Here is a 22,787-nt window from a genome sequence, read left to right as displayed (position 1 = left end):
TTTTGTCACCATACCAAGGACATTTTTTCTTACTTCAGAATGTATATCCAAATGACTTTTTTCACAAAAATTGCCTGAACTGTAATAACACTATATAAAAAAGATAGCACAATGTCCCACAACATGCTATAAAATAATAGAAAGAATAGAAACCTATGGAAAATTCCATTTTTGATATTGTTATAGAGAAGAAGAAAATGAAAAAAATTCCTTAAATTGTATTTGTAAGAAATGTAAGAAAATAAAATGCTAAGTCTGTTTTTAAAATTGGGTATTACCAAAATTTTCACCAAAAGAATACTGGTTAAATAAATTATAACCTAAACATCCAACAATAGAAAACTTGTTAAATAAATGACTAGAGAACTGCATAACAGAACACTGTGCACTGGGTTAAAAAAAAAAAAAGATAAGTAAGAAAAAAAAACAAAAAAAAAGATAAGGGAGATCACTTTGTACTGATGCTGCAAATCTGGAAATAACAAAAATAAGTATAGTGTAGAATGGTGTGTAAAATATGCTACTTTTAATGTAAAAATGAAAAAAATAATAATGTACAGTCTTATTTTATTGTATATGCACAAACAAATTCTTGAAAAACTAACAGTGACTTCCAAGCAGATAGATGGGTCTCCAGGGAGATGGGTGTCAGGGATGGGTGGAAAATATTCATGATACATCTTTTTGTACTTTTTGGGTTTTGAATCAAGCACTCAATTAAATTTTAAAAAATGAAATATATTTTTAGGGGGAGGGTATAGCTCAGTGGTAGAGTACATGCCTAGCGTGCATGGGGTCCTGGGTTCAATCCCCAGTATCTCCATTAAAAAATAAACAAATAAACCTAATTACCCCTTCCACACCCACAAAAAAGAGTGTATTAAAAAAGAAAGAAAGAAATATATTTTTTAAAACAGTGCTGAAAATGTATGGATATAGCAATAAAGATCCGTCCCAAAATACTTTTCCATTTGTGTGACACTTTTACTATTTGACATAATAGTCCATTTGGCTCAATTTTTGTCCTTTATTCCATGAACCTCTCCTTCTGTGCAAAGTACAACATCACACTTATATATCTATTTTTATACTTATAATGAACACTATCTACATTTCAGTATGATCTGTGGATTCCATTAGACAGTAGAGTCTTTTCCAGATTTCCAGAGATTAAAGGTTTAAAGCCAAAGAAGAAATTTTACAGTTCACTTACCCACTCTGCTACCTTGCTCTGTACTTTTACCTCAGGGTGACGAAGGATGTTTTGAATCACTATGGAAATCCTATAAACGATTCCATCTGTCCATTGGAAATAGGATTTAGTCCATTAATTGTATTTTACAGTCATGCACTTAACTTACATTTACAGTGACATAATTTTGTACAATTTTAAAGAAACACCTTCTATATAGGTACAAAAATATCTAAGATATTTTAACTTCACTCTCATTGACGACTGCAACTTTTTAGAAATATTTATCATTGAGTTCACTCTTACAGATAATCCATTGCTCCTAAATTATCACCTGCATGTTTCTTCGTATTTTTCAGTTGTATAGATTTCGATCTACTGTCCAAAAAGTGGTGATTTATTTCATGTACAATTTTATTTCTTGTAGCAAAAGATTATCCTTTTTTCATACATTGTGAAGAATGATAGTTTGGGATGTGAAAACCTGGGTAAGGTGATGGGCAGAACTTAATTTGGAAAAGACCAGGCATCACATATTTATGGCCCAGGCCCCTTGCTCTCTTTCCTCCTTCCCCTCCTCACTAAAACATTTACTTCTACTAAGTTATTGGGTTGGATTTCACCAGACTTTTAAATAAAAATTCCATAAATGTAGTCATTTGTATGAAAGTAAAGGGGGAGAAAAGAAAGAATATATTTTCAGGTGGAATTTTAACTGGACTCACTTGCTTTTAAAAGAAAACCCCATGTCAGAAAGAGATTCTGTTTTTTGGAGAGGAGAGGGCACAACGTTTAAAGCAGTCTGCTGTAGAAATACACACACATATATTTTAAATGAAAATCAAACTGATCAGCCAGCATTTGCTAAATCTCTCTAGATGTGTTACAGGACACCTCAGTAGAAGTAGCTAATGAGAAAAAGACTCTTAAAGTATGGTAGGTTATAGAGAGAAGAGAAAAAAAATTGATTCTGCATTATTGTCAGTCATCTTTCTTCATGCTTAAGTTTGGTCTTAAATAAAATATGCATAGAAAATGTAGAAATATGTAATAAATAACAATGGAGAATGGATTTAATGAAGATTTGGGGGAGGCAGTAGATTAAAGTACAAAAGTATGCCTCTGGGAACTCCCAAATCTACCAAAATGCAAATTCCAGTCACACTCCTAAAGGAATGTTTTTCCACTATAAGGGTCAGAAATTCACGCTAAAAAGTAGAAAAAAAAATCACCATTCCCACATGTAATTATAAGTATATAAAGTTGGTACAAATTCAAGGATATTTAGTTTAATTTATGCATACTATGTTATTCCAGCCTCTAAAACTCTTCATGTATTTTAATGATTTTCATTTTATGTTCCTTTAAAAATATTCTGAATGAAAAATAATTACAGGAATATACTTAAATAATAATTCAAATCAAAAAAAAAAAAAGAAAGAAAGCTTTTTCCACTGTAAATCTCATCATATCAAACATAGATCTCATCCTATCAAGTCACAGACATTCTGAATGACTGAGAGTTAATTCAAGTTGCAGAAGTCCAAGATTCTAGACTGACATCAGGATCTGAGGGCTATTCTCTGAAAGTTCGCAGGTGCCAGTCAAGTAACTGACAAGCTACCACTAGATGGAGACCTAAAGCATGTGCTGTGTTAAGATTAGTATTAGTTCCCTCTCAGGAGAACACGGCAAAATACTAAAAATCAGTATTTTTAATCACTCACATTTCTGAAATTTTATGGATGCATTCAAACATTTAAGTTAGGCTTTTGAGAACAACAGTAAGGACTAACAAAGTTACCTCCTTACTTGGATTACTTGTGCTGACCTCAGAGAAGTTTCATATTCAGCAGCACCACTGTGATGCCTTAAGAGTGGAAAATAGGATTTGGAATGGAAATGTTAACTAGTCTAAGAGCATTTCTTGGGAATGTAATGGAAAGGGCACAAAGGTTATTTGTAGGAATACCTAGATTATTCCCATATACTAAAATATCTGTTTATGAAAAGTAGATTAAAAGACGAACATTTTCTTAGTACACAATCGGAGGGATTAGATAAAACTCCAATTTGAAAAACAACAAAGAGAACTTTACACAAGGAAACAGGGACATTTCACAAAAGCCAGGAAGGCAAATTTTATTGATATGCTGAAAAAAATCTATCTGACTGGCAAACAAACACCAGCACATCATTACTGATGAACTCAGTAAGTCTCTTTGATAGTCCAGAGTTTTAAAGGACTGGATAAGGTAGATAACAGATTTGATGGCTGCGTCTATCTTTCTTACACTGAACAAAACAGGGTTCTCTAATATACCAGATCATAGGCCTGAGAATGCTTACCTCATCAGTTTCCCAAGGAATAAGAAAAGTGTATTTGAAATTGTTGACAGTATGTGAATGATCTTAGATATTCTAGGACATGACATTAAATCCCATTTATTCACAAGGTAAACAAGTAATTCTCTTTTCAATTATTTCAAATTTGAGTGTACCAAAGGAAAAAATCTTAATTATAGCGTGTTTCTAATCCTTTGTTACCCTACCTTTTAAAAAAGATAATGTAGGCTTCAGGTGCAGAGATGTGGGAAGGTAACAGGATATAGAGAGAATTCAATAGCATTGTTTTCATTATATTTATTTTCACTTTTCACTTTTATTTTCAAATAAGTAGTACTGGTTTCATTTTACACCGGTGGTGTTAATATTCCCATATAAACATAAATGTTTATGTAAAAAATAAGTCAATTTAGGGAAATAAACTATTAAATAAATAGCAGAGGTGGTTCAAGGATGTGGCAAAATTGTTCAGATGGCAGATAAATTTGAGTACATAATTTTAAAAATATTTCTACTACATGATGACTTGCAAATATTTTAAAAATATTTTTAAAAGAAGAACTACATTTTTATCAAAGCTCATCTGAGGTTTTATTTTTTCCTTTAAAGGGGGCATGTCAGACCATTTTAACTGATTCTAACATTTGCTTGCTTTGTTGAAACTCCAGGGACGGTTCTGACGCAGAGAGAGATGGACTGAACAAGGCTCTCTTCAAGAATGTCAGAAATGACATGATTGAGTGGACACAGCTCCACTCCACCAAGTCAAGGGCTCTGAGGCATCACATAAACGTTCTTGGGCAGCAGAGGATGTGCCAGTCCTGGAGGGAGAATGCCACAGAGGCTCTTTGTATGTTCATACAAAGAGTGACATACTTAGTTAGAATTATAATATTCCCATCTACTGGCTGGAGTCCATGTGAAATATGCACTGGAAATTTCAGCTGCTTTTGCCTTCTCGGAGGTTGCTGGAATTTTTGCTCCATCATAAATCTCCTTGGTGTAAGTACCAGAATAACCATAAACACTTTCCTGAATCGATGTCTTTATAACCCTAATGAAATTTATATCTACGTTTCATGTAAAATATTCCATACTTTCAATTTAAATGTCCTTACAGAGGAAGTTGATGTAACCCCTAAAGCCAAAAGGAAAAATGAGCTATGTGGGTTTCTTTTCTCTGGGTTTTGGTCCCTGGTGATACATTACAGATGTCTTGGCCTTGCAAGTTAAATGATTGGGGCTGAGAAAATTCCTTTGTTTCTGATACCTCATATTTGAGAGTATGGTGTGGTCACCTGATTGGAATTTCTCTTTTTTAGACGAAACTGAAGTCACTCACTCTGAATTACCAAAAGACTATGTACGTAGTCAATGTAAGTAGCAGATTAAATAATAACTCAATTCACCTGGCATTTCCCCTGTTCAATTCTGATCTTATGTACCTGCTATATTTGCAAATTATAAGTAATATAAATAGAAATGTACATATAGAGAAAACATAAGCGGTGCTGGCAGTTACTTGAAGTTCTGTCAGTCACACTGATTTATGATTTAGTTGATATACGGTCCCATTCTAACCATTATTCTTCAACAAATAAAAACAGAAAGCAAAGTATTAGCATATAAAAATAATTTAAATGTCACAATTGTTTGAACACAAAGTTGGCTTTAGTGAGCAGTTAAATTACTAAAATTATTTAGTTTTTTGAGATGATCAAATTCTTTACAAACTAGCTGCTTTTGGAGCATAAGCTGACTGGATGCCCTGGACATTCTTCTTCTCAGATCTCTAGGATAATGCAAATTAATTCCTTTCAATTAATGCCTTTCTTTTAAAACTTTCTTTGAAAGAAATTTTAGCTAAAAGTGCAGAAGAGTGATTCTGGAGATATACTCATCCCCTTGGTCATTAGAATGGGGCACTCAAGGCAGTCAAGTGATACTTATTTTATTAATCTTGCAAATGTACAAATGCACCAATTGATTCTAACAACAGAAACTTTGCTGGAACATTAGATATTTCCACCCTCAGAACACAATTTTTCATCAAGTCAGATGTACTACAAATATAAAAGGTAATGATTTCTTACCATTCCTTTGTTTATCGGTTCTATTAGTAACAGGCATGTTAGTGGTGACAGTGGATGGTGTGGCACTAGGAGAGCTTACAGTAGCTGGTAATAAAGATGAGAAAGATATGACTTTGCAAGGAGCACATGAAAGTTAATATGGATAAGCAATCTATAATTAATGCATGAAAATACATAGAGGAGGAATAGAAACCATTTCTTGCCACTAAACACAACAGATCCCAAGGTTATAATGCATAAAATGAAGCAATGCTTTCTAAGCACATTAAGAATCTTCCCATGGCCTTTGGTGACATATTGCGTAAGAGTCTGGCCCTGGCACAAAGGAAACAGAGAAAGAACACTTAGGTTCTAGACCTAGGTCTGCCATTAACAGGCTGATAACCACACAGCGAGTGACTAAAGCCTTCTAAAACTCAGTCTCCTACATCGTAAAAAGAAAAGTTAGAGAAGGAATTCTGTACAGCACCTATCAGCTTGAGATAATCTAAACTAAGTCAGTCTTTCTGACACACTAAGATTAGCAAAATAAAATGTATTTCTCCTTGAGAAGACAAAGGTAAAGAAGAACAAAAGAGAATGGAATGTACAGATAAAGTCAATCATTTAAAGATCCCAAGACTTTTACTAAGCACTGATGAATAAAATGACTTTCATAAGGGCAAGCCTCACAGGAGGGACTTTTCAAAGCACCATGTCATAGCTATGCTTCTGATACTGCTAAACTCTCAACAATTAAGCCCTTATGTAATGCTTTGATGCTGCCTTTCTAAGGGGATTCTGAAGGAACAGTATAAGTAGTAAAATAACTATACATGTAATTTTTCTTTAGTTTATCTTAGGAGTACCTTTGTGTAAGATGTGCATTTCTATGTACAATAAGCATTTGCTACGTATCTCTCTCAGTTAGGAAAAAAAAAAACTACCTACATTTAAAACATTTCAGTGATTATGAAAAGAATTATCTTCCAAAGGCTCTTTAGAAAATATTGAATTCCTTGATTCAAAATGTGTTATTCTTAACTGAAATAATTTTCCATTTCAAAGTAATATATAACACTTAGAAATAGGGATTCTTTTTGAAGTCTTATGTTTTTAAACCATGAGCAGTTATATTTATTTAATGTAAAATACATCAATGATTATGAAGATGCTTTTTGGTCATTTAGGACATAGTGGGGAAAAAAGCTGGGTGTCTAATCCTTTGACCCAAAGAATCAGTCCTACTGATATCTCAGATTAAAAGAAAAAAATAAAGTAAAAATTTTAAAAAGTCTTCACATCTTGAACTAAGTAAAATTAAGGCTTTTTCTATTTCATATAACTGTTTTAAAAACTACACTGAGTTCATGAGAATAAACTACTTAAGAATGTTATTTTCATAGGGTATTCATCAATAATAATATCAAGAAATAATGTCTCCGAAAAGAAACAAAGATAATGAGTTACCCGCCCTCTCCCCGCCTACTCTACTCCCACACTGGAACTGCAGATGAGAGTTTAGGATTCTATTCATTTAGTCTCACTTCTAACCCCTGTCACTTTCAGGCTATGATCTTCTTAAAAAGAGACCCAGCTTTACAAAAGGCCATGGTCATGATTCTTAATGTGGCATATAGAACATGTTACTTCAAAAAGAAGTTTTTAATAGAATAAATGGATGAAAATGGGTCATGGGTAATTAGAAGCAGCAATGATAAATTAAAGCAAACTATATTATTACTTCAAATTTATGAGACTTTATGGATTACTTAGCATGCAACTACTCAGTCTGTAATATATAATTAAAATATTGACCATAGTCTACTCATTATGCACTATGAAAATTAATAAAATTACATTCATATTAGCTTAGTACAACTATTTTTATCTTAATATTTAAGTTACATTGCACATCATAAATTGCTTCATGAGCTTGTTTTAAACTTAACTGAATAGTCAACTTAATTTTTCCCCTTGTTTTTTTAGACATGAATACTTTTTCAAAATATTATATGGCTATATTTATACTGGACCTTCCCAATATTCTTGAGACGAAATGGAGGGAAAAAGTGAAATCAACACTTGCTAATAGCATATAATCATTCACATTTTAAAAACTCAGTGCTTTATGGAAATGTGGTCATCCAGTGTGTGAATGCATTCTTTCTCCACACTGCACCCACACAACTAAAGCACATCCAGAAATTCTTCTGCTTTGCTGGTTTCTAGCTTCTCAAGTGAAAATTAAGACAAAATTCAAAACGACAACTACATTATCCAAAACAGTAAGAAGGAAACAGACTCCAGAGGACGATGTGAACTCCCTACCTTGGCAGAGGGTCCCCAAGTCTGCGCAGTTGGCTAGTTCTGCTGCTGGGAGCGGGATCAGGTAGGAACCTTAACCAACACAGAGGGATTATACACATTTGACTTATGATTTAATGATACTATCCAGAAAAAAGAATCATGAATCATTTGGCTGGTGCAATGGGAGCAGCCCTAGAAGAGTCCACCAGTAATAACTCCAACACCAAGAAAGTCTCTTAAGACCTTTATGTCTTAATTTCCACAAGTGTAAAATCACGCTGTTGAAATTTCCCTCAAAATCTTTTAACTCAATTTAGTGGCCCCATCCACAAAGGAAAGGAAAAGAAGTGCTATGGCCCCTTGAAACTTCAGAGCCTTTTCACATAACAAATTATAAGGCTTTGGTGAAAATTCATACGGATGAAATAACCAAAACATCAAAAGTAAATTTCCAAAGTGAGTTTGGATATTACTAATACTCATAAGATGCATGTTTTTGGTTTGTAGGCACTAGCTACATGCTCACTGCCATTCCAGAAATATGTTTCTGTGACTTCAAGTTGGTCTCTGTGTCTTTTTATTTCAAGCTCTAGTTTTGAGCTGATTTTCTTGTAGGTGTAGTAGATTCTCTCTGCGGCACTCAGTCTCTCTCCAGCCATTAACAGACTTTTACCAACAGGCTGAGGCTGAGAAAGATGGGTTAAACTTTTCACAAAGTATATTATACTATGAACAAAGAAGAATAAATACAAATATATATATGCATATATGTACACACAAACACACGCACACACACATTTAATTTTTAAAGAACATTCCTATAATATTGACTACATTCTAATGTTTAAACAATTTCCAAATTTTCCTATCAGAAGAGTATGTGAAGGCCAAGCAGGTACAAGAGCCAACAAAAGATATCCAATTAGGTTAAGCATGTGCATAAGCAGTTTAGCAGCATCTCAGGAATCACGGTTTCTTCATTCTTGACGGCAGCAGGCACCTGGCCTAAGGAAGGAGTCACGTTATCTCAGGAAGACCCAACCCTCCAGCCTCGAGAAGGTCTGTGACGTCAACTGGTGAGAAGCTCTCATCACTGATCTTTGTATGTTCATTCAATAAACATTCACTCACTGTTTACAGAGTGTGAGGCAGTGGCTAGAATAATGCTTTAAGACAATGTCTCTGAGCTCAGAGAGGCATGAATGAGAGATGGCTTCACAGTTCTGAGTAATATAGGTACTCAGTGGGCCAAAGGAGGATGAGACCAGCAGCTTGGCAAGAAGGGGAAATTGGAAACCCATCACAAAGACAAGCTGGGAATACAGCAGGTCACTATACTGATCAAGGGAGAAGAGACTAGAGATGGTTATTCCTAGCAGACAGAATTACAGAAACAGATACCAAGAGGGCAGTGAAACAGTCTGAACCTAGGAGGCACAGCATTACTGGAGTAGGTCATTTGTAGAAACTGGTAGGAATGATCAGATAGGTGGGTAATGGACAGACCGTGGGGGGCCTTGTAGAACGTAACACTATAAGTACTGGGACTTTGGGTCTTCCTTCACATGGAGTATCCCACACATATAGTAGGTGGGTCCTCAAACTTTACTGACTAAATTACTGAATGCATTATGAATGGTTGTGAACATTTCAAACTCTTTCTTTGAGGAAATGGGGGAAAATGAAAGGAAACTTGGTAAGAAAACTAAGTTTAACTTTGAAAACAATCACTTCTGAGGCTCCATCACTAACTAAGAGAGAGGAGTTACAAAAAGTATGAGTAAGAATAATAATTCAGGTTTGATATCATGAGTACAGTTAGGATGGACAGAAAAAGATGGATACAAGACATCTGAACATGGAATATATAGGATTTATTTAGTGACTAACTGGAGAATAGAGAAAGAAAGGGATGGAGAGAATAAATTTTTCTGGTTTCCAACTTGAGAAATTGGTACATAAGTATCTCATAAAAGGAGGTAGTAAATACTGGAAGGAAAGCAAACTTAGGTGGGGTGGGCTAAACAGTAAGTCTAGATATAGGAACTGACATACTGTGACATCTGTTGCATGGACAGGTGTGCATGTTTTTGTAAGAGGTCTAGACAGGAAGTATTCCACAGAAGCTACAGATGTGTAGATTTGATGGAACCATAGACATTGCTATATTTAAGTATCAGTTTTTTTTAAACACTATAGATTTGAGAAGGTAAAAATAGCTCTTGTAGAAGATGGTTTTGTAGAACCCAAGTGGACAAAGTTTCATGGAGAGCGTGGCCATATCAAGTATACCACAAAGGTCCAGAATGATAAAGACGCTTTAGTTTGCATTGCAGTTTCTGTAATAGCTCTACAGAAATTTGCTTCAGGAGCATGGGAATGATCAACTCTAGATTTCCAGTGTTTGAGAAGTGAGTGCAAAAAGAGGAAGCTTGGCTACGAAAGGAAGTAGAGATGGGAGTTGGGGGCTAGTGATTGAAAACTCAGACAAGTGTGCCCTGGAGAAAGAGCACTGAGGAGGCAGATGTTGAAGGCAGTCTACATTTTAATCTTGAATGTTTTCTGCCCATCATTCCTTCCCATCACACTTAACTTATGCCCCCTTCTTGCATGAGCTTACTTCTCCTGTAGGTACTTACAGTTTAGTAAGGAACTTCTGAAAACTATAAAGCCTTTAGAACTCAAAATGACTGAGGAAATCTCAGCCACTAAAACATGCAAGAGAGGAGAGGCTTGGACAGAGTCCCTGTGCTTCTCAAATTACACACAATGTTGACAGCAAAGGTTCCTTGGGCCACTTCTGGCCCTGATACAGTATCTCTGGAAGACAAAGGGAGATAAGGCGACAGCACTGTGGGAAAGAAGTTGTTAGGCTAACTACATTGCCAATGCACTACGGTAAAGAGCCTAGTTGCAGAAACAAGGAAAGAAAATCAGAAGAGTTAGGATTTAGAATAGGATATTTAACAATTTTCTTTAACATTTCATCAGTTTCACTGTACGGTAGCAAGTCTAAATTTCATTATGTGACATCCTTGTCATGGAAAACTATAACATTTACTTCTCAATCTTTAAATTATCAATTGATCCTTTTTGGGTACTTTTAGTTTAGCAAACTGATATTGCTTTATAAATGCTCTATAAACACTATTTTATGATGATTCAATATAGCAATAGAAATTAAGTTTGAAGACTGTTTTAGTGAAAATGGTGTAAATACAAGTGACAAAATTTAATTAGAAGGAAATTATCCTGATGAGGTCTTATATTACAAATACACCAAATGATATAAACAGATACATAAAATATTTTAAATGTGCACAAGCTTTTTATTTGTACCCAGTTCCATTTTCAGCATATCTGCATAGAAAAGTCACTCTCCCAACCAATTTTTCTAGATAGATAGATTACAAACCAGGAGATTGTTAAGGATGAAGGGACAATTCTTTCTCCTGGATAATGATATGTTTATCATCAAGGAATTGTTTTCAGAATGTGACCTATGTATATTTACTGGTTTTTGTTCATAACACAAAGGGTTCAAAGGTATTTATTTAATATTAACCGTAAAATTTAAAGCCAAATTTCCTTGAAAAAAAGGTAATCACTGAAAATGGGCAGTTGATGAAAGGCTATAAAGCTGTTAATCTTTTTTCTCTACCTTTTGTTCCTCCAAAATCTTGCTCCTAAAAGGTGTCACTATTTATACAAGTTGTAGTAAAAAAAAAAGATTGACATGCAGCCAATAACTCCTCTCACTCTACTTCATGACAATTCAAATAATAGTCAACAGCACTAAACCCTCATGTGAGCTGCACTAATGGGACAAAAATAATAAATTATTTCAATTCCCTCTTTTCAGTTGTTACTAAATTGAATTTAAATTGTTTTTCACAAATATATCTAAAACAATTTTTGGAAGCAATTTAAGCTCAAAAAGAGTTTGGGCATCTTCAAAGAATGAAGTCCCTTGTAAAGATAAAGTGATTTTATCTTTTTAATTTAAAAAAAAATCAGTCATCTAAAAATGCTACACTCAATCACTTGTTAGGAATGAAAAGGAGGAGCCAATAGTGAATCAGAGTTTTATGGCTATAAAGGACAGAACTGTAATTATTGAAAATGAAAGAGCTGGAATACAAAAGTTGATGAAACCTTGGTAATTAAGCGTAAAATTTCAGAGATGAAAACAAAAGTCAGTACAAATCCAAAAATTTCTAGAAAATAATGTCAAAGTTGGGTACTTGTAAATTGCGCCTTATCTCTAAATACACAGTGGTTAATAAATGGAAGTGATTAATAAATGCTTGTTAAATAAGTGTAATCTGTTTGAACTTAGACTATTCATTGAGTTATATGGTACCACTCCTCAGGAAAGAGCAGTCATCAGTAAAATAAATAAAACTGGTGTAGAAGGCACTGTCTGTTCTTTGTAAAAACTGATGGACAATAGCCAGTATCTAAACTTGAATCATAATGCAGGCAAATACTTGCACTTATAATTAAAAGGTCCATTAGGGAAACTGTCTATTCACAGAGGTTATAAAACTCAGTATGTTTAATATACTGTCCTAAGAAAAAGAAGGATGATATAAAATGAAAAAGAATTGCTACTAAATAAAATATTTCTTTCTGAAAAGGACTGACAAGATTAACTATGTTTAAAAAAAAGATGAAAATTTCTTAATTAGGTATATTCCTTAACTACGCTGAGGACATTATAGGAAAACAAAAATGTCCAACTATAAAATTATTAAAACATTGGTTAATAATATATGGATTTTATTAAGGGTAGGATATTTAATATTTGAAACAAATGATAGGATGCTTTAAAGTTAAGTGTAGTCAATTCTGTTCTACTATCTTATTTTCATATTAAATTTATTCAGCAGTAAGCCTCTGGAAAATCTATTCATTTTCTGTCACAAGTTGATTCTGGAATGAAAGCTCATATTTAACAGATATTGTCAGGCCAATGGAATGTGAGGCATGAAGTTCTATTTTCCCATTGGCTACTGTACTGATCATTAGTTTGGGGAAATACCACTACCATAAACAGCAAGTCCCAGTGTTCCAGAAAAAAAGAAAGGTTAAAATGTTAACAGAGCCTACTTTTTTTTCATTTATTAAAGTTTTGCTTAGCTAACAAGCTTAGATACCATCTGTGTTACAGGTATTTCCTGTCAGTTAATAAGTGACTTGGGTTCTTCAACTCCCAAAGCTGATGATTAAGCAGCAGGAAACTCCCTCTCCCGTTATTACTCCTGAAACGCAGTCCAGGATATCTGATGTTCGGAACGGGGGTGTTTGGCGTCACTGTGGGATGTCGAGAAGGTCACTGTGAAAGTTAAAGGAACTCCAACACTGACTCTGTCAGCTTGCGCTACTCCTTTGAAATCATTTTGAAAATATACCGATGGCTAAGCTCCACCAGCACATATCCGATGCTTTCCAGTAATCATAAGGCTTGGGAAAGGAGTCTTAAAGATGGTGTTAAAAAAAAAATGAGGATTCCCAGATAGAAACCCTGGGTCAGGGACAGGAGACGTACATTTTAGCTCAGCAACTGCCTTGGCCACTAATCTTTTCTGAGCTTTGGTTTCCTGCCCTGTATAATGTGAAGGGAGTGGCCCAAATTGGGACTCCCAAACCCAAGAGCCTACCCGGCCAGAAGTCAATCTGATGGGGGCGGGGGGAGAGTGTGGAGTGTGAGTGTCAAGAGTTTGTTGTTTACCAGAGAATCCAAAAATTTTTATGTGAAATCTAATTTTTAAGTTTTTTAAACTGTTTTTTCTTTATTTTTTAATGGAGGTGTTGGGGATTGAACCCAGGATCTCGTGCATGCTAAGCATGCTCTCTACCACTGACCTATCCCCTCCCCGACCAGAATCTAATTTTTTAATGTTGGAAATAAACCACCATTTAAAAGCACTAAGTGGAACAAATGTAAAGAAATAAAAACAAATAAATGTTGCCACTACCACCCATGCCTGAGGGCTAAAGTGGCCCACGTGTGACTGGTCTGTTATCTCTGACCCAGGAGACCTAGCAGGGCTTTTCCAGTATTGTCCAAAGTGTGTGCTTCAGAAAACTAGACCCTTTGATCCTTTGGGCTAGTTTCAGGGGTTGGAATATTTGCTCTCAAAGGGCCAGACGGTAAGTACTTTAGGAGGGTGGGCCATGCCGTCTCTCACAGTCAGCCAGCTCTGCCGCTGTAGCACAGAAGCAGCCACAGACAATACAGAACCTCACGGGCATGGCTGTGTTCAAATAAAACTTTATTTACCAAAAAAAAAATCCTTGTTTGCCAACCCCTGATCTAGAGGATTTCTTAAAAGAAGTTTAGGAATTCTTGTGTACAATAGTCCTCACATTTCACTAGTTAAGGTATCGAAGCATTTCAGGAAAGAAATCTTATTAATTTTTGTTTAAAACAAATACCATGCTAACACCCGGGGAAGCCAGTGGGGAAGCCAGTGTTCTGGGAGAGCACTGCTGGCAAGAGAAGACGGCCCCTGGACCTTTGTGCTGTTCATCTGGGCAGGAACTGGCTTCCCTACCCCAACACTACCTCTCATGTTCTAGTCCTGCTTATGCTGAAAGACAGTCTAAGAGAGAGCGCGATTCTGAAACTGAACTTTCTGGCTTCAATTTCTGGCTTGACCATTTACTAGTTAAATGACCTTGGATAAGCTACTTAATCTCTTTCTCCCTCAATTACTCATCTGCAAAATGGGGTTAATAACAAAACTTACATCATGAGATCTATGTTGGAAGTTACTACGTGGAAAGTGATTAAAACAGTACCTAGCACATAACATGTATTCAATTTAAGCATAATTTAAGTATTTAGCAATTATTAATATACTTAGCCAAATTCTTTCTTCTTTTCTTTTGGTTGTCATAGTCTTCAAACACTGACGCATAGAAAGGTTAACATTAAATAGTCTACATTATGACTTTTTGATAATGGCCAAGGATATAATGAAAAAAGCCCCTAAAGATAATTACCCTGAATGTACGGAGTACACCACTGCCCTCCCCTTGCTGTTCCCCATCCCACACCAAACACACACACCTGATTTTCTCAATTTCCTCACTGAGTAAAAGACCTCTTAGGAGTCCCTAAGCAGAGCTATAATCTCAAAATGAGAGGATGCTGGGAACAACATAAACTCTCACAAAGTTCCTAAGTCTCTTTCTGGAACGAGGTTGTGGTTTACCCTCTTTCCAACAATCCACAAGGAAATATGTCTCAAATGACCTCACATAACAGCCTCCCACCCTCTGCAGGAGCACCATGGCCCACACGGAGCGGGAGGTGATGAGTTCCCCAGATAGAAGGGCAAACACAGGTCAAGGAAACAGGGCAGGTGGTGTCAGGTCTTCACAATGGGAACTACTTCTTGAAAGTATTAGGAATGAAGTTCTGGTAGAATTCCTTCTAAAGTCACATATAAACGACTTTTGAATCTTAGGCCTCTTCTTTCTCTCCTTTATCGAGAGTTATCTCTGTGACTATATATATATATATGTATAATCAACACCTTGTTTTAGTCATATGACAGTCAAATTGATAATGAAACTTCTACTTTTGATGCAGTCCTACAGGAAAATAAGGACTTCCAGAATTGACTTACATGCACAGAGAATATTTGATAGGGGTCTATTTTAATAATTTTTGTAACATGGCATTATTTTCCTAAATATTTTGCAGTTAGCTACTGCAAATAATATTACATTTAAAGTCTCTCAAAAAGCAACCAAGGAGAGAAGAGTATTTGAAACAAACAACAAATGCTCATTTTCAAACAAATGGAAAACATCCAAAGATAAAATTCAAAATTCCTGACTATCAAGATTTTCCATAAAATGGACACTTTTGATATTTAATATTGGCTAAGTAAATATCATCCTTTAAGGTTGTGGTTGTTTAAGTAATGGAATGGAAATTTCACCCCAGGATGACAAAGATCAGCTTTTTATTGTATCATCTTTATGACTAAAAACAGTGACTTATTCATTTCTTTTGTTTCAGTCTTGGGGTAACACTTCTATTCTACATACAAGAATTATAACTGGTGATTGTTAGGAGTAAACTGTGTGATATTTTATGACACAGGAAAAACTTAAAAATGGTAGGACAAAAAGCTGTGGTTGAATGTGTATGGCTTGTAATCACATACATACCTGTGTGTCTGTATAATTTCTTGCTGACAAACATACTCATAAAACAATTAAAAAAAAAAGTGACTATGCCACAGACTTACCACAGCTTAGGTTGCTTTCAGCTTTCAGAGCTGCAGTTGGGATGTTCCAAAAGTCATTCTGCCAGTCCACCACGTTCCCTTTCACACTACAGCTGAGGTTGGAGAGGACTTTGGAATTCATGGTAAAATTCCAAAGTCGAAAGTTATAAATGTCCCCTTTTAGAGAGGCAATTTCATTTTGATTGGAGCCCAGCAACAATTTCCCATTCCCAGGAATAACTTTACTAATGGTTGAATCACATGGAATGGCTTCATAGTTTCTTTTGAAATTGACACCAATGGAGCCCAAAGAATTATTCCAAACAATGCAGAGCTGCTCAAAGCTTTCGGTAAAAATGTCTTCCTTATCTTTTACAGGTAACACACTATTCAGCAAGCATTCTGAGCCATAGATAGATAGAAAGTAACCACTCTTGGCCTTTCCAAAACTGAGCAATTGTGTGAAGGATGCATCTGAGTAGGAGAAAGCTGTCCATTCGTTGTCTTCCTTGCCAATTTTGGTTGCTTCAAAGCAGAGTGTGAAAGCTCTGAGCTCTGGAATAGAGACACTTTTTGCAACAGATACCTGGTAAGCATCTAGCGTCTGGGGTAAAATGACCTTTTGATTCCTTAAGGACACGGCAACTAGGACAAAACACAGCAACAGATAAAATGTGTTAACTTCAGACATGGACTAATGAGATGCAAAAAGTCTGATACACAACCACTCTCTACACATTGGCTTTTTACCCACCCTTTGCCCCATCAGTCCCCTCTTTTTCTGGCCACCACACTCTTATCACCAACCCAGAACCTTACCCCAGTGATGACAACAATAAGAAACCCCACTTGTTTAAACTCTAACCACATTTGGCTGTCACACCTAAACCTCTGAGTGATAGCTGCCTAGGTGACAAGATGTTTTTCTTTTTTTAAATCCCTCAATTGGAAAAAAAAAATTAAGCAAATGACTGGTCTCAGCAAAGTTCTGTTTATACATTAAGATTTTCAAAATTATGTTTCCTTTCAAATAATAACTAAACATAATAGCTAATAATTCTACTTTTCGTTAACAATCACCTTTCACTCCTCCCAAACACTCCTCTGCTACCCTCTCCCTTCAGACACCCCAAGATCCTGCTTGTCTCCCCCGTCACCACACTAATTTTAGGACAAAGGCAAAGACAATTCCATTGAGGAGAGGGAGTCCAGTGGAAGAACAAACAAAAGTGGCACTTTAAGCTATATTTCCTTCCCATCTGGGCATGTGAGCTTGTTTCCGAGGGACAGTAAGGAGCAGTGGCTACAGGGCAGACACTGGGGCTCCCAGGACCAACGCTTCCACATGGTGCCCAGTGACCCTGGGCATGGCACTCAACGTTAGTCCCCTTGTCTACAAAAGGAAAGAGAAAGGTACCTACTGTATAGGGGGTCAGTAAAGAATTAAATAAGTTAACATTGGCAAGCACTAGAGCAGTACCCGTGCCATACGACAGCTCTGACTGGTTGCTAACATAGATTACTGTGACTGTGCACGTGGGAAAGTCAAAATAAAAGTGCATTAGCCCAGTCCTTCTGCGACATGTGAAGTTACTGAGTAACACGATGGATTTACCTTGTGCTTACACAGCAGGTGTCATGAAACATTATGACTTGAGAGAGAAAAAGTTCTCAAAAATACTGTTTAATACTGGCTTCATATGAATGCTAGTTTGAATATATTTTAATATACACCAAGAATAGGTCTGTGGTAAAAACGTATTTTAATATAAATATTCCAGTTGAAAAATCCATGATGGAACTTAATAGAACTGTGGTTTTTTAGTCTACTTCTTAAATATAAAGCAGTTTATAGGTCTACTTACCCAAAGGGACACTTACACACTATGAACTCAGTATTTTATATGAATTGTTAAAATTTTAAAAAGCTCGAAGGAAATACGTCCATCAACATTTTATTAGTGGTTATTATGGCTGGCTGGTAGATGTATAAGTAATTCTAATTTGCTTCTTTTTATTTTAAAATTTCCTACAATATTTTATAACCCTAAAACATTATTTGAAAAATTAAAGCAGGTGTGTTTCAATTAACCACACATATATCTAATGTTAATCACAAACAGTACGCAACTCTGCCACGAAAAACACAATTTGTAATAATAAGGATCAATCATTTCCATAGTGGTCCCACTCTTTTTCACTTCTTTTTTTTCATATGTAGTACCTTCTTAAGAAGCTCAGGAGGGGAGAAAAAAAAGTATGACTAAATCTCATAATCTTGAAGCTTGAGTTTTTCTTAAGCAAAGACAGGTTTTAGAGAGAATGAGATTCTTTTAATGTTATGATACGCCAGAACCCAGGACATATATCTGATAAAAATACACTTCCTTTCTTCAATTAGCCATTTTCAAGGGACTTTTGTCAAGCTATGTTGTTTAATAGCTTCACTTATGTATAGCTCTTTTTAAATTTTAATTTATAAGTTTATTCCTATATCTGTCCTCAGCATAGTTTCTTAAAAGGGCAACATCGTAAAAGCCTAAAATAATATGATTTCTAAATAAGAATGTTTTCAATGTTTGGTGGACAGATGTTAGAATTACAGATTTTAAGTCCTAGTTGTGGGATATCCACATGACCTTTCAAATAGCCTTTATATGTTCTGCATATAAACAATATAAAAGAATTCAGATTTTGGATCTGGGAACTGTATTTTGCTAATGAGAATGCTCAGAGAATATTAACAGATTCTTGCCCTTAAATTCTAACCCTAATCATTGACATGCACATAAAAGAGCATAACCGTCGTCTGGCCCTGATGTTTACCGTGGAACACGCTAAATGAAAGCAGAAGGCTGGCAACGCCTTCGGTTCACATACCTCTGATGTAGCTGGCATTGAAACCTTTCTTCTGGATGCTAAAGTCACTTGAAAAGGACACATGCATCTCATTCGCACTTGAGTTAAATGATAGGCCTTTGGCAGTTGCTCCACAAAATTTAGTCTGGCTCTCTCCATTATCAAGGGATAATGAGTCATAAATGCAGTTGGGAGCTTCTTCAATGTCGAAGTCATTGAACGTTATCTGGATGATATAGCCCACGGGGGCTCGGAGCGTCCACATGCAAGACTGGCTGTTTGGGTAGTCGTTAGGGTAGCACGGAGACGTGAAGGTCCCTGAAGGGCTGGAGAGGACAACCCTGCAGCTGGCACATCCCCACACTGTTGGCCAGAGAAGAGAGAGACAGAGACAAGGGCTAGGATCAGAGGCATGCACTTAACCGCGAGCACCACACACTGGGGACCGTCAAACAGTAAACATTTTAAAACACCAAAATATAATCATCAACATGAAAATGAAAATGAAACCATCTCAAGGAGAAAAAGAAAAACCAACATAGCAACAGAAAGTAAAAGAGAAATATAAAATTTTAGAGCAATGATTTCTGAACTTGGTGGGGGTTCATATACACTGAGAATCTGATAAAAGTTAGGGGAACTCTCTCTAGTAAAATGTAGCAGGGCCACTACACTTGCATATAATTTCAGGGGGCCCATAGGCCTTAGGAGGCAACAATGGAGTTCATAAAGGTTCAGTAACCTGGATTAAGGATCTCTACGCTAGAGACTAACTGAACTGGGGCAGAAGGGGATTACAGGAGCACAGAGTCAGAACTCAATATTACAAACCATGGGAGAGAAACACTTCGGAAATAAATGTTTAAAGAGAAAGCTAATTACCAATACAAACAAATCAACGGGTTATCTTCTGGAAGATTGCATTTTTTCTAAAATTCAAATAAATCGAATCACCTTGCATGTGTGAACTATTTACAGTTTTGAAAAATGCTTTCACTTTTTATACCTGTTTACTAGAGTCGGTAATTATATACTTGTGTCATTATCTCATTTATTCATTCATTTAGTGAATATCGCTACAAGCCAGGCACTATGCTAAATATTATATACCAACGAGCAGGAAAGACAGAGTTCCTGAATGGATCTTACACTTCAGTTTTGGACCCAAAGATAAACAAATAATAATACAATATAATGACAAGAGGTAGGAAGAAAAGTAAAGCAATCAATTATTTCTCAATTATTACTTATCCAGGACCTGGTCACCAGCCGGAACCAGAAACCAAGGTCTACTGTCTTTCTATCTAGAGATGCTTTTGCAACTAATATTCATGTTGCTTTTAAAAACTTGTATAAATGGAAGAAGAAATCTCATTTATCCAACATTCTGGATAAATAAACTGTCATAAAACTGACACACTTTCAAGCACTAAAGGACTTCTATCATGTTAATGGAAACCACTCTCAACTTACAGGGTTCCCGAAGTTGTACTGAGTTGAGTGGAATGAATATGCAACACCTGTTCTTGAAAATGGTAGTTGTTACAGACATCGCTTACTCTTCTATGATGCAGGATCTGTTCAAGGACTTACTAGATACATTATGCTGCTCGATTTGGGTTCGTCTTGTTTCCTTTCCCTGTGGCTACCTTGTGTTATGCACCGGTTTGCCTTGCCAGCTCCGCTCCCCAACCACTTTTCCTAACTTGCCCTCCCTCTGCCCTTCCTCCCTAAGTCTCCAACTTCTTGTACAGGGCTGAGGGCAGACAGGGAAAACAATCTATGATCATCAAGTGTTAGCCAGATGCCTTTTCTTATCCATCCCTGGGGCACCATGTTCTTCTCCTTGCAACACGACTTAGAGCAGCTGTGTTACTTCCATTTGTGAGACTCTCTGCTCGTTGTCTGGTCCTCCCACCCTCCTCTAAGCTCAGCAGGCAGGCGGTAAGTACTGTCAGCCACTGTCTTGCTCCTCAAGACCGCACAGCATCCGTGGCACATGGCAGACCTTCAATAAAATTTGTTAAATTTGTGAACAAATAAATGAGTAGCTTAAATGAATGAAAACACATCTAAATTAAAGAACGACTAAGTACAGTACACGAAATGAACTCAAACGAAGTCTAAGTCTAAAAAACGATAGAGTGATAAGGTCCGAATATCTCTTTGGGTGGGGTTTTGGGGCTCTTTCTTTCAATTATTTCACTCCCAGCACAGGATTCAGATGACTGGGCCTCTCTGCCACGTTTGGCTTCTGTTACTGTACCTTGGGCTCAGGAGAGAGAAGTAATCCTAGTAGATTAATGATAATGTATCCAGTTAGAGACACTGGAGATTATAAAAGAAAAAAAGAAAGGGAAATAAGATACAGTCTCTGTGTCGTTCCAACATGCACGCAGGCAGCATCATTTTCCCAAAATGAGACGCCATCCCCTATATCCAAGACCCAAGTAATGTTCATGATTTCCTTTATCATGATGTATTATTTTCACCATATTCTTCCCTAGAGCTCAGGAAACACACAAGAACAATTCGATCTGCCTGACCACACTGATTTGCAAACAAGGACAAGTAAATTGCTCTGCACCTCAGTTTCATCACTTTACACTGGCGGTAACAAAAGCACCCATCACCCAGCCATAGTTACTGGGAGGACTAGATGGAGTCATCTTGGAAAGTCTTGGGAGCTGACTGGTCACATAGCACTGCTGAAGTGCTGGCTATGATTAATCATTACTATAACACAAAAATCTGTGCATCAACAATTTAAGAGAGAAAAAGCAGCACCTCACCTTAATAGAATCTCTTTTTCCCTTAGGCACTCATTGGGATAGAAAAGAGAAAGAGAAGTCACCCATAACATTCATTTACAAAGCATTTAAAGCATTTTTCCACATGATTCTCAGCTGCAGTAGCTGAACAGCATTTAGAGATAAAGCTTCTAGGTAGCGATTATCTTAATTGGATGAAATGTCAACTCAGCTAGGCACCGTAGCATCCTGTTCATTAAATTTATAGATCACTTCCATAGTAAAGGGCTTTCACATATATTATCTCACTTGGCATCCTAACGACCGTGGGAATCAGTGCTGCCTCCACCTTCAGATGAAATAAGTAAGGCTATTTACTATAGATTATATAACTTGCCCAAAGTTACACACCTAATTGATAGCAGGACCAAGGTTCAAATTAGCTCTTTTGAATGTAAGTCTAGTGTTTTCCTACTGGAAAAAAAAAAAGTTGCCAAGATTAATCAAAAGACTCAGCAAAGTGGTGAGCTCAAGTCCTGCTTTAAGAGACAAATGCTTTTTAATGGGCAATTTCTTAAGCATAGTAATCGCCCTAAAATTAATATATTTTAAGAAACTAATTTTGAAATATTTTAGTGAAGAATGTTAGAGAGTCTAAAATACAGTGTTTTGGATTTGTCCATTTGGAGCAATCAAATATCACTGCTAACTGATTTCTACACAGTGAGCCAGTTTACTAAGAAATTAATTTGCTCTATTGTAAAGATGGGGTTGGAGCTACTTAAAAAGATGGCTACTGCAGTAGTCACTGAACAAGGCCTTGATAGAACCAGAGTTAATATATCTTCCAAAAGCTCCCCAACTCAAAACATCTGCTTCAAATTCATCTCAAATATGGTAACATATTCACACCGACAATTTATCAAAGCCAAGTTTTCAGGTAATCAAACAAAGAAGTCAAATCCACCCTTGATTCTTGCCTATGCTTGCAATGTTTAGCAACACTCAT

General features: G+C 36.2%; 1 protein-coding gene across 5 annotated transcripts in view; it reads right to left on the bottom strand.

Annotated features, from left to right (window-relative positions):
• The window catches only part of ADGRG6 (adhesion G protein-coupled receptor G6), a 132,024-nt gene that overhangs the window by 51,791 nt on the left and 57,446 nt on the right, over positions 1-22,787 (bottom strand). For 3 of the 5 annotated variants that reach the window (XM_031680004.2, XM_072965946.1, XM_072965943.1), the window contains exons 3-7: positions 19,050-19,391; positions 16,191-16,814; positions 7,942-8,010; positions 5,632-5,715; positions 1,214-1,299 (exon numbers count right to left, since the gene is read on the bottom strand). In XM_031680004.2, coding sequence (XP_031535864.2) covers positions 1,214-1,299; positions 5,632-5,715; positions 7,942-8,010; positions 16,191-16,814; positions 19,050-19,391 — 1,205 coding nt within the window. The remainder of the gene's footprint in view (positions 1-1,213; positions 1,300-5,631; positions 5,716-7,941; positions 8,011-16,190; positions 16,815-19,049; positions 19,392-22,787) is intronic. The other 2 variants (XM_072965947.1, XM_072965944.1) reach the window with 1 other exon arrangement.

This window comes from Vicugna pacos, chromosome 8 (genome assembly GCF_048564905.1).
Source record: "Vicugna pacos chromosome 8, VicPac4, whole genome shotgun sequence".
NCBI classification, from domain to species: domain Eukaryota; kingdom Metazoa; phylum Chordata; class Mammalia; order Artiodactyla; family Camelidae; genus Vicugna; species Vicugna pacos.
Note: the sequence above shows the minus strand (reverse complement) of the source record. Positions and strands in the feature narration are given on the sequence as shown.